The 12,291-nt window shown below is 37.1% G+C and overlaps 1 protein-coding gene across 4 annotated transcripts in view; it reads left to right on the top strand.

The window, feature by feature from the left end:
- Klhl15 (kelch like family member 15) overlaps positions 1-12,291 on the top strand; it is a 46,218-nt gene that overhangs the window by 19,673 nt on the left and 14,254 nt on the right. For 3 of the 4 annotated variants that reach the window (XM_075958873.1, XM_075958874.1, XM_075958876.1), the window contains exon 3: positions 249-960. In XM_075958873.1, the coding sequence (XP_075814988.1) occupies positions 256-960 (705 nt within the window). In that variant the 5' untranslated portion in view covers positions 249-255. Of the gene's footprint in view, positions 1-7; positions 131-248; positions 961-12,291 lie in introns of those variants that run through there. The other variant, XM_075958875.1, reaches the window with a different exon arrangement.

The following is a 12,291-nucleotide window of genomic DNA, read 5'->3' as shown; positions in this document are numbered from 1 at the left end:
GGGTGTGTGTTTGTAAGTTAATAGGTTACTCTTGCTTGCTTGATTAATCTTTAGTAGAGTCTCTTCCCCAGGTAGGAACCCAAAAGTATTAGCTTGGAAGCTTTCATAGAAGATTGCCTTCTCTCTAAGGGTTTGTACACTTTTGAGACTGTTCCAGTAGACTTAAGATATTATAAAAACTGTTACAGCTCTTAGTACCTTCTGAATGCATTGTCATGATTAATACCATTTTCTTTAATTTTTTCCAGGTGATTCATGGCAGGGGACGTGGAAGGTTTCTGTTCTTCTCTCCATGACACCAGTGTCTCTGCTGGGTTCAGAGCACTGTATGAGGAGGGATTGCTTCTCGATGTCACTCTTGTTATTGAAGATCATCAGTTCCAGGCCCATAAAGCACTCTTGGCCACCCAAAGTGATTACTTCAGAATTATGTTCACTGCAGACATGAGGGAACGAGATCAGAACAAAATTCATTTAAAAGGTCTAACAGCTACCGGTTTCAGCCACGTTCTTCAGTTTATGTATTATGGAACTATAGAACTGAGTATGAATACTGTTCATGAAATCCTTCAGGCGGCAATGTATGTTCAGCTTATAGAAGTGGTGAAGTTCTGCTGTTCTTTCCTATTAGCCAAAATCTGCTTAGAAAATTGTGCAGAAATTATGAGACTCTTAGATGATTTCGGTGTTAACATCGAGGGAGTCAGGGAGAAGCTGGACGCTTTTCTGCTAGACAACTTTGTGCCACTCATGTCCAGGCCTGACTTCCTATCCTATCTGAGCTTTGAGAAGCTCATGTCTTATCTGGATAATGATCATCTGAGCAGGTTTCCAGAAATTGAGCTATACGAGGCTGTGCAGTCTTGGCTGAGACATGATAGACGACGATGGAGACATACAGATACCATCATTCAGAACATCAGGTTTTGTTTGATGACTCCATCCAGCATTTTTGAGAAGGTTGGTGCATTTGAAAACAGTAGATAGGACTCCTCATTTAGTTAAAGATGTTGTTATAGATGAGATTCCCAGAGTTGGTTAGGAGTCAAAGTAGTTTTATAAAAATATTTTATATATAAAAAGCTGACTTTGTTATAGCTTATGTATTTAGTTGTTTTTAAAATACATTTTGTGAGTGAAGGGTGAACCAGGTAGGTAGTAGAATAGTTCCACTTTTGAAGTACTTTTAAGGTTGGCTTACAATGTGATACAAATATTACAAATTTGCTTTAGCTTTTTATAATATAAACTGGGTTAAGATTTTTAAAGTTAATATAAATAATCCATGCTAGAATTGACATTGGGGGCAGTTACAATTCTACATGGTACATATACATTAAATGCATTTTGTTATTTAAAATGCAGTAAGGGCAGATATAAATAGCTCTTGATGACCAATAGGCCACAGAGTGATTGTCTTCCATATTCTTACTTATTTCTGTTTCCCATTTCACTGTTGAATACTAACTAAATTTATCCCTGAAAATAGTATATATGCCTAAAAACATTTTGACATTTCCAAATTAGTAGACCATAAATCCTCTATGTATATTCATCAAGCATCCATGTGTACATTTTAACATGTAAATAATTCTATTTTAAACTACTTTCTCTAAAACAGCCTTGGCCTTTTTTGTAAGCATCTTCATTTTTATATCAGAGTCTCACTTGTGATCCATTCTTGCCCAAAGGAGAGAGAGCAGCTTCAGTAATTGCCTAACTTAATTGGTTTCTAATCACTTGGTTACCTCTGGGGCTATGTTTACCTCTTGCATCTTTCCTTTCTAGAAAGCACACAAAACTTCTTTGACAGACACCCTTCATGTTAAAATACTCAGCTTTAGCTACTAACAGATCATGTGGAAAAATATAATCTCTGAAAAGGAAGTTTGTTTATGCCATTTGAAAAATAAACAAATTCGTGCCTTTGAATAACACTCAGCAGACTGGCATGTTTTTCTTTTTTTCCCTTCTGAACTGCTATGAAATGTCATTATCTTTTTTTTTTTTTCCGAGACAGGGTTTCTCCGTAGCTTTTTGGTTCCTGTCCTGGAACTAGCTCTTGTAGAAATGTTATTATCGTTAGTAGAGAATTTTATGGAATTTTATCTTTATTCTTAGAATGTATTAATATGGCAGAAATAATTGAAACTAAAGAATATACTTTTGTTCAGTAAGAACCAGCCCCACATCAACTATGTAAACCATTTGCTACTTATGTTTTGATTTTTTTTTCTACCTTTACTATTGTTTTTATTGCTCTCTTTCCCTGGGGATTCATGTTTTGTCTTTATACATTAAATGAGGATGCTTTTTCACTACTAAAACAGAGCCCCCTACTCCCCGCATTTTAATTAGAGATTGAAGTAGAAAGTATTTCTGAAATAGAAAATAAAATTTCATCTCTTGTGGGACAGAATAATGGTTAACTGAGAGCAGTTAATGCTTTGTAAATGCTGAGCTGCTAGACTAGTCTGCATTTCAATGATCAGTTTTCAAAGTAGGCAATTGTTATAGTGGCTAAAATATAGTATTGGGTAGGTTGTCTAGCAATTGAACTTGCTGATTTCCTTTTGCACCTATCGCATAACAATGGTTATCACCATTGGCTAAGTGTGTGGTTTTTTTCACGATAAAAATATTATTAAGGCTTCTTTCTGAAATTACTTTCTTAGGTAAACTTAAGACCCAGTTGAAAAGAAATTTTTCATTTTTTTTGTAATACAAAAATCTCTCACTTGAATAATACTAGTAAGATTGCCTTAATAGTGTGTGAGATTTATTAAAACAATCTACGACTTTTTAAATGTTGAGATGCACTTCAATTATGCAGATTAGAGGCCTTATCTCTAGAACTATAACTTGAAAAACAAACTATTAGGGAGAATTTGGTTGGCAAATACATATTAGATATGGTTTGGCATGGTGGCATACACCTTTGATCCCAGCACTTAGGCAGAGGCCAGCTATAGAGAGACCCTGTCTCAAAACAAAGAATTTAGACATGTATTTTATATTTTAATCTCTTTGAAAATAGTATCCATGTATTTTTCTTGCAAGTCCCAAACAAGGCCTGTTTGTTTTGTTTTGCTTTGCTTTTTGGTTTTTCGAGATAGTTTCTCTGTGTAGCCCTGGATGTCCTGGAACTTACTCTGTAGATCAGGCTGGCCTCTAACTCACAGAGATTTACCTGCCTCTGCTTCACTCCTGAACGCTGGAATTAAAGGCGAGCGTCACCACTGCCCTGCTAAAGGCCATTTATTATTTTGGGTTTTTCGAGACCGGGTTTCTCTATGGAGCTTTGGAGCCTGTCCTGGAACTCACTCTGTAGACCAGGCTGGCCTTGAACTCACAGAGATCTTCCTGCCTCTGCCTCCCCAGTGCTGGGATTAAAGACACAGGCCACCACCTGCCTTGCTTTAGGCTGTTTTTTTTCTTTGTAAAAAGAGTTTAATTCATTTTTTTATTAATTATTTATTAAAGATTTTGACCTCCTCCCCACCACCGCCTCCCATTTCCCTTCCCCTCCCCCGTCAACTCCCCCTCCCTCGTCAGCCCGAAGAGCAATCAGGGTTCCCTGCCCTGTGGGAAGTCCAAGGACCACCCACCTCCTTCCAGGTCTAGTAAGGTGATCATCCAAACTGCCTAGGCTCCCACAAAGCCAGTACCAGCGAGTCTGGTTTTATTCCATGCTTTTTCAGACCCGGGCCAGCTAGCCTTCAAGGCCGTTTTTTTTTTTTTAACATTGGTTATGTATACCTAGTCCTAGAGTGGGCATAAAAGTCTAAAGCTAAATCCATGCTGCTCCTTATTAATAAGAGAGTCTCCAGGGACAAGGAGTATAACTATTTTTGATTTGTGGTTTTTACCCCATTTTCTGAAATTTATAAAAATGGATTTTTTTTTCTTCAAGTAAGGCTTTTTACTCTATCCCAGGCTGGGCTTAAACATGTTATAGAACCCAGGTTGGCCTCACACTCGGGATAATCTTCCTGCCTCAGCCTTCTCAAGTACAGGAATTACATGCATGTACCACATCTGGCAGGAAGTGTTGGTATGGCCTTATTTTAGCTTTTATGTGTTTTAAATTTTCTGTTGTAAATTTACTTAAACATATAAAAAAGTTGAAAAAAATAGAATGATCACTCCAAAACAAACATAATATGTAAGTTAATAGCTGTTAACATATTTGTTAGATAGAGATTGTATAGTCTTTAGTATGTGTTCTTTTTTCCTTCCTGAACTGGCTCAATGAATGTTGTAGAGCCAGGCAGTGGTGGCATGCGCCTTTAATCCCAGCACTTGGGAGGCAGAGGCAGGTGATCTCTCAATTCAAGGCCATTATACCAGAACTACACAGAAACCAGGTTTCAAAAAAAATAAAAGAATGTTATAGGCATTGTGACCATTCATTCCTAACTGTTTCATGTATCATCTCCCAAGATTAAGGCTATCATCCTACATAACCAAAATACTGTTGTTGTACCCAAAAGAATTAACAATATTTCTTTAGCATCATGTAACATCTAGGTCATTTTCTGTTAGTTCAAAGGTATCTTTTTTGGTTGCTTTTCATGAACTAAAATTTAATCAAGATTTGCACAGTACATTTGGTTGTCTTTGTTTTAATTTTTAATTGCCTCTCCCTTTCCTCATTTGTTTTAAGGATGTTCAAACATATGAAAAGTTGAATGAATGGTGTAATGAACACTTGTATTATGTGTAGCTGTTGCTTTTCTAGCTTTTGAAAATAACTTGTAACTTGTAATTATCAATATACCTCACTCTTAAATACTTAACTGTATTTCTCTGATGAGTAAGGATTTTTCTTATTTAAATACAATACTATTTTTACCTTAGGAACAGTAACACTAAGGCCTATCATCAAATTGCTAATGCATATTCTAGTTTTTGCAGTTGCTTTTAAAATCTACTAGAATCCAGTGTTTTTGCATTGCTTTTTGGCCATCATGTATATCTACGCTTTCTTAATCTACAGCAAACTCCACCTTTTTTTTCTTTTTCTTTTTTTTTTTGAGAAAGACTAGAATGTGTTTCACATTCTGGATGTATTCTAGATGTGTCTGATTATTTCCTTGTGTTGTTAATTTAGTTTCTTTATACTCCTTGTTTCCTGTTAACACAGCTACATTTTAGGGTCTTGGTTTGTTTTTTTTTTTAATGAACAATTACAGGAAAATACTATAATGCCAGAGGAAAAACTCGGAAAACCATTTAGTTGTTCTGATTAGGCTTAGAAAATCATCATTTTTTTTGGTATTATGTTTCCAAGCAGCTCATATCTGTGACTAAAACCAAAACCAAAAATTTTATTCACTCTGTTCTGTATTCAGTTTCGTTTAGAGTAATAAAATTTTTTTCCTTAAAGAAAAAGTAGAATACTTTGGTTTATTGGAGTTAAAACTATATGAAGGGTTAAAATTGAAAGAGTCCTAATAAAGAAGTGAGCCTGAGATTTCGGTTTGTAGTATAAGCTTAGTATGCACTATATTCAGTCTCCAGCATGACCCAAATCAGGTATAACTGACTTGAGTTCCACTGTTCAAAGATTAAGACAACAAAAAGTCGGATTGGAGAAATGACTCAGCAGTTAGGAGTACTGGGCGCTCTTCTAGAGGACCCGGTTCAATTCCCAGCACCCACGTGGCAGCTCACTACTGTCTGTAGCTCTAGCTCCAGGGGCTCCATGATACCAGGGATGCACATGATGCACATAGATATGCATTCAGGCAAAATACCCATACCCATAAAATAAATCTTTTAAAAATGCAACAAAAAGGATGTTTATCTCAAATTTACTTTGGAACTAAGAATTTTTTTTTAAATTATTTATTTATTATGTATACAATATTCTTCCTGCGTGTATGCCTGCAAGCCAGAAGAGGGCACCAGACCTCATTACAGATGGTTGTGAGCCACCACGTGGTTGCTGGGAATTGAACTCAGGACCTTTGGAAGAGCAGGCAATGCTCTTAACCACTGAGCCATCTCTCCAGCCCCTGGAACTAAGAATTTTAAACGTAGGACCTTAGTGGATACTAGCTAGCTAGGTGTTCTACTACTGAACTACATCCCTAGACTTAAATAATTTTAAGATTGATTACATATTGAAATTGCACTTTGGATATATTGAGTTAAATATATCAAAATAAAATTTGACCTTTTGTGCTTTTTAAAATGTGGATAGTAGGGCATGTAAAATTTTGCATCTTTTGGCTTTCATTTGTCATTTGGATTATATTTTTATAGTAGAGTGCTGCTCTAAAGTTAAGGAAGTGAGTTTTCATTAGCAACTTTGAATATACATATAGTAAGCTAATTTTCTCATATTTAGACCCTTCTCCCTAAATTTTCATCCTTTGGTTATGGTTATATACAGTTAGTGTTAAAAAAAAACTCCCAGACCTAAAGATTTTAGTGTGTTTAATGAAGATTAACTGTTAATGAGTGTAGCATCTTTCTTTGTCAGGACCCTTTTTTTCTATCATCAGGAAAATAAGCACCTATACAAAGCTTTGGGAAGAAACTTCTTCCTGTAGTAGTAGCTGTCAGATATAAGCGATGACATCTTAAGAAGCAAAAGAATGTTTCTCATTGAAGAAGAGCTCTACCTAATAGGATCTCAGGAATCTGAATAAGGCCCTCTAGCTCTGTCCAAATCACTAGGATTACTAGGTTTATTCTACTGCCTTATCATTCCCTGTAATCCCTTCTGAATTTCTCTCAGCTCAGCACACTGCCTCAATTTATACTGAGTGCTCTGTGAAGTCAGCCTTGGCCAAGGTTTCCAGATTTCCTGAGTTCCTCAAAGGCATCTCTACTGTTTATTGGAACACTGAAACAGACACGCGCGCACCCCCCCACACACACACACACATACACAGTGCTTTGTGCATATGCATGTGTGTGTTTGTCAGGTTGTGTTCACTAAGTGCTTTCTACATAGGTATAGAGTCCAAAAGTTATTCTCATTATATAGGTAAGAAAACGAGTTCAGAAAGGTAGGGACAAGAACAAGTGGCACTGTCCAGACTGGAATCCAGGTCTGCTTATTTCTCATGTCAGCATCTTTCTTAAAGCTGCTAGACTAATCAGAGCCCCTTGAGGTACATAATACATGCTGTTTACCTGTGATTCACCTTTAGTCATTTAGAAATTGTTAGTAGAATTGGGAAATTCTAAAGTGGTAGCATGAACAACACAAACCTAAGAAATTCATAACCCTGAAAGAATATAAGGTATGAAAACACATTTTTGTTATTACTGTTTAATCAAACCTCACAATTTCAGAGTCTTTTTCAAATTTAGATTTTTATGATGCTGGGTGGGGATTATACCCATGTCTTCACATATTTTAAGAAAGCACTTCACCACTGAGCTACATTCCAAGTTAAATCTTGTCTTTTTGAAACATAGTTGTTTAAGTTATGATTTGTTTTTGTGTCGAAGATTCTTAGTTTTGAAACTAGACTATAATTTCAATTTTTACTTAAGCAGTTATCTTTGGCATGCATTTTTACTAGCTTTGATGGCCTTTGCATCTGTTAACAAGGAATAAGGCCTGTTAACACAATGAATTTCAGTAGAGCGTTAAATCATTTAAATCATGCTCTTTGTTTTATTTTTGTTTTGTGATAGGGTCTCATTGGTAACCTAAGCTTGGCTGGAACTCACCATATAACCTAGGTTAGACTTGAATTTAAGACAGTTCTTCCACCTTAGATTCCTGAGTGCTACCATTATAGTTGTGCGGTTGTGAGCCATTGTACCTGGCTAGTCTTGTTTGGTTTGTTTTTGTGGGTTTTTTTTCTTTTTGAAGCAGAATTTCTCTGTGTAACAGCCCTAGCTGTCCTGAAATTTGCTCTGCAGACTAGATTAGCCTCAAACTCAGAGATCCGCCTGCCTGCCTCTACCTCCCAAGTGCTGAAATTAAAGGCATGCACACCACTGTCCGGCTTAAAAAACAAGAAACAATATGGGTCTGTCAGATGGCTGAGCAGGTCAGGGCAGTGTAACCAAGCCTGACAACCTGAGTTCCATCCCTGGGACCTAAATGGTAGAAGGAGAGAACTGACTTCCAAAAGTTATCCTCTGACCTTCACACATGCCATGACTATACATGGCCACACATACATAAATAGATACAATAAATTATCCAGTAAATGCATATTTGCCAAAATACTTTACACAAAAGGCCTTATTTGTAACAATTTTTAAAATTATATATATAATATATAGTGTATATAGTGTTCTGCCTGCATGTATGCCTGCAGGCCAGAAGAGGGCACTAGATCTCATTACAGATGGTTGTGAGCCACTATGTGGTTGCTGGGAATTGAACTCAGGCCCTCTAGAAGAGCAGACAATGCTCTTCTTAACCTCTGAGCCCCAACAAAATTGTTAAATTATTGATTAGAACACATTTGTTGATTTCTTTAATATAGTGACATAGCAGGAATGATGGCTCCTGTAATTCTAGTACTTGGAAGGCTAAGATAGGAGGATGGCCTAAATTTGAGGCCATCCTGAGCTACAGTGTACGTACAATCTTGTTTCAAAAACCCAGAAAATAAATAATAAAACATAGTCTAGTGGCATCAACATTTTTTTTAATTTTGATGCTACTAGGAGGTAAGCCAGGGCCTCATACTTGCTAGGGAAATTTTTTCCCCTTAGCTACAATCTTGTCCATATTTTAACATCTTTGAACAGGAGCATCTTCATAAATCATAAATATGCATAAGGTAATGCTCAGCATGCTGTTGACCCTCTAGTAGATATTATATTAATATGAATTAGCTTCAAAATTATTAAGTCCTGTGAGGATAGAGAAACAAATTAGTTCTGTTCTGTATTTAGGGTTTTATAGTTGATTTGATTGCCTGTTTATTAAGAAATCAGACTATATAGATATAGTCTGCTTTAAGTAAACCCATCATTCTTATTTCAGACACATTGCTTTATGAACTACCTCATGATATTCAGACTCTGTAGTGTGGTTTTTCCCCCCTTATTGGTTAAGCATAATTCTCTGTCTTACCTCAAAACTGGATTTATATAAAAATTATTTTTTTTTCTGGTTAGAACACCCAAAGGCATCTACTCTACCACTGGGCTTTCTGATGAGTCCCTACAGTTTTTTAAGTGCAATGCTAATGTTTTTAGGAAGGAAAGGCCATAATGTGTGTCTGTTGTGTGTACAGAATTTAGAATAGTACTTTTTCTATCACTGAGAATATATTTGTACTTAATAAATGTTTATTTTGGGACTATTTACTTCTTTGGGCTGGCAAGATGGTTCCGTGGGTAAAGGTGCTTGCTGCCAAGCCTGATGACCTGAGTTCAATATCTGGGACGTACATGGTGGAAGGAGAGTGTTGTCCTCTGATCTTAATCCATACCCATGTATATGTAATATAATATTTACCACTTGGACAATTTTGATAGCTTAAAATACGTCTTTATTAGTGAAAATTCAAGTCAGTGAAAATAATATTTCAGAAAAGCTTTCTAGCACTTTGATATTTTAAGACAGGATCTCATCTAGCCCAGGATGGCTTAACTTTCTTGCCTCAGCTTTCTGAATGATGGGATTACAGGCCGGCGTCATAATGCTCACCTAGAGTTAATGGCTTTAAAAACTATGAAACTAAAAAACTAAAACCTTTAAACTGAGCCTTTAATCCCAGCACTCAGGAGGCAGAGGCAGGCAAATCTCTGAGTTTGAGGACAACTTGGTCTACACAGTTTGAGGACAGCCAGAGCTACATAATAAGACCTTATCTCAAAAACAGCAGCAACAAATCCCAAAACAACAAAAACCTGCAAATGGTGGCACACTCCTTTAATCTCAGCACTAGGGAGGCAGAGGCAGGCAGAGAGTTCCAGGACAGCCAGGGATACACAGAGAAACCCTGTCTCAAAACAGCAACAACAAAAACCAAACAATAAAATACCCCCCCCCCCCAGCAAAACCCCTACATTTTGGTTTCTCAGAGAAATAGCTCAGTTGGTAAAGCATGAGGCTTCAAGTTTGATTCCTAGGATCCATGCAGGAAAATAGTCTGCCATGATGTTGCACATTTATAATTTCAGCACAGAGGTGAGAGTCCTGGTGACCAGCCTAGTTAAATTTGCCAGTTTCAGGCCAGTGAGAAATCTTGTCAGAAAAACAGGTGAACACCAGAAGAATGACATCCAAGATTGACCTCTGTTGACCACATGCATATACACATACACACCTGAAAATCAAAGCTACATTTTAAAACAAGCCTAAAGCATTATGAAGTCACCTAGGAACTAGTAGAATTTATGCATGAGGGTTTGAGTATCTAAAGTATGCCTTAGAGTATAGTGGCGTCAGTGTTCTTCACCAAACACTAATCCTCCACACAGTTTCTCCATCAGCATTCACAGTGGACTGTTAACATAGTTACTGTTCTTAATCTCATGCTTGTGGTATGATATTCTCATTAATTGAAGTACAGCCCATGGGTACAGTGTAGATCCTGTTATTATAGGTCTGCAATCCCTTCATGTATGTTTTTGGAACATGCTGTCTGATCTTGATACTTGTAATTTTAGCACTGTTTAGTCAAAACTTCTTGAAAAGACTTTATTTATATCTAATTACTTTGGTTAGAGCTAGAATAAGTGGAAATTTCCTTGTAACCCTCACAGTTTTAGAAACATACGAGAAAAAGTGCTGTGTTTTTGACAGTAATATTTTGGGTATGTATTTGTATTATATGTGCATGTGTGTATTAAGTGTTTATGTATGTAGGGTGCTTGTACATGCAAAGAGAGGCTAGAGGAGGATGTTGGTAGTCTTCTGTCACTTTGCACCTTAGTTTTTGAGAAAGAGTTTCTCACTAAACCTAAAGCTTGTCGTTTTAGCAAAGTTGACTAGCCCTTGAGCTCCTGGTATCTGCTTTTCTCTGACCCCCAATTCTGGCCGGCCAGCTCCTGGGTGCTGGGGATTTGAATTCAGGTCCCTTGCTTTCACAGCAAGTGCTGTTTTACCCACAGAGCCCAGCTCTGTAAACATATTTCTAAAGAAAGAAAATTAGACATTTGACCAGAACTTCTGGTAAGCTTGAGTTGTGTTGAAAAGTTTAAAATCCTCTTCAGCTATGAAATAGCTGCAGATAGAACGCTAAATTGCTTAAATGAACAGTTAACTCATTTGCTCTTTGGAGTGAAAACAAAAATGGGTGGGTTTTCGTTTAGGAGCCAGGCCAGCATTAAACATACTCTGTTACTTTGGTCTCCTTTTTGCTAAACTTTCCTCTCAGACCCCATAGACTAAGATGCCCAGAATTAATGTATATGCAGGTTTTTTTCTAAAAAAGCAACCCACAGTGTTTTTTAGGCTTTGAAATCTGCTGTGTATACAGAGTACTTTTCCCCCTTACCTGTGACTTGGATTCAGTTTAGGCTGATAGTTTTTTCAAGAATGTCAGAAGCCTAGATGTTGACTGCTGTTAGAACCTTGATAAAGGCAGTCAGGATGTTAGGGGTTAGTTAGTGTACAGGAACCTGTTGAAAACAGGAATTTGAAAGCTCAATCTTAAGCCAGGCATGGTGGTGCATACCTTTAATTTTATCACTCAGGAAACAGAGGCAGGCAAATCTCTATGGGTGCTAGGCCAGCCAGGACAACATGGTAAGAACATGTTTTCAGAAAAAAAAAACATTTCAGTGTTCCCCTTTTTAATAAAAAAGAACAAAGTCAACTGTGAGTTCGAGACCAGCCTGGTCTACAGAGCTAGTTCCAGGACAGGTTCCAAAGCCACAGAGAAACCCTGTCTCGAAAAACCAAAAAAAAAAAAAAAAAAAAGAACAAAGTCAAGAGAATAAGGACCTCTTTGCTGATGTGTAAGAGAAGTAACCCTTTTTAATAAGTTGGGAGAGATAATAGAAAAACAGAAAATTAAAAGGATTAAAGGGAGCTGAATATGTAGAGAGCTTGCCCCTAGCGTGGATTCATCTCCATCACTTTGAAAGAAAAAAGACTAAATGTTAGTTGGGCAGTGGTGACACATGCCTTGAATACCAGCACTTGGGAGGAATAAGTAGGTAGACCTCTGTGGTTCGAGGTCATTCTGGTCAACAGAGTGAGTTACAGGACAGTTGGGGCTATTATACAGAGAAACCCTGTCTCGAAAAGCAACAAGAAAAACAAATGTCAGAATGACTGGAGAAAAGGTTAGGAGCAAGAAGGAACAGGGGGAATGTTTAGATTTGAGGCCTTGAAGTATTACTATTTTA

This window comes from Microtus pennsylvanicus, chromosome X, assembly GCF_037038515.1.
Source record: "Microtus pennsylvanicus isolate mMicPen1 chromosome X, mMicPen1.hap1, whole genome shotgun sequence".
Taxonomy (NCBI): Eukaryota; Metazoa; Chordata; class Mammalia; order Rodentia; family Cricetidae; genus Microtus; species Microtus pennsylvanicus.
The sequence above is the reverse complement of the archived record's forward strand: the minus strand, read 5'-3'. Positions and strand labels throughout refer to the sequence as shown.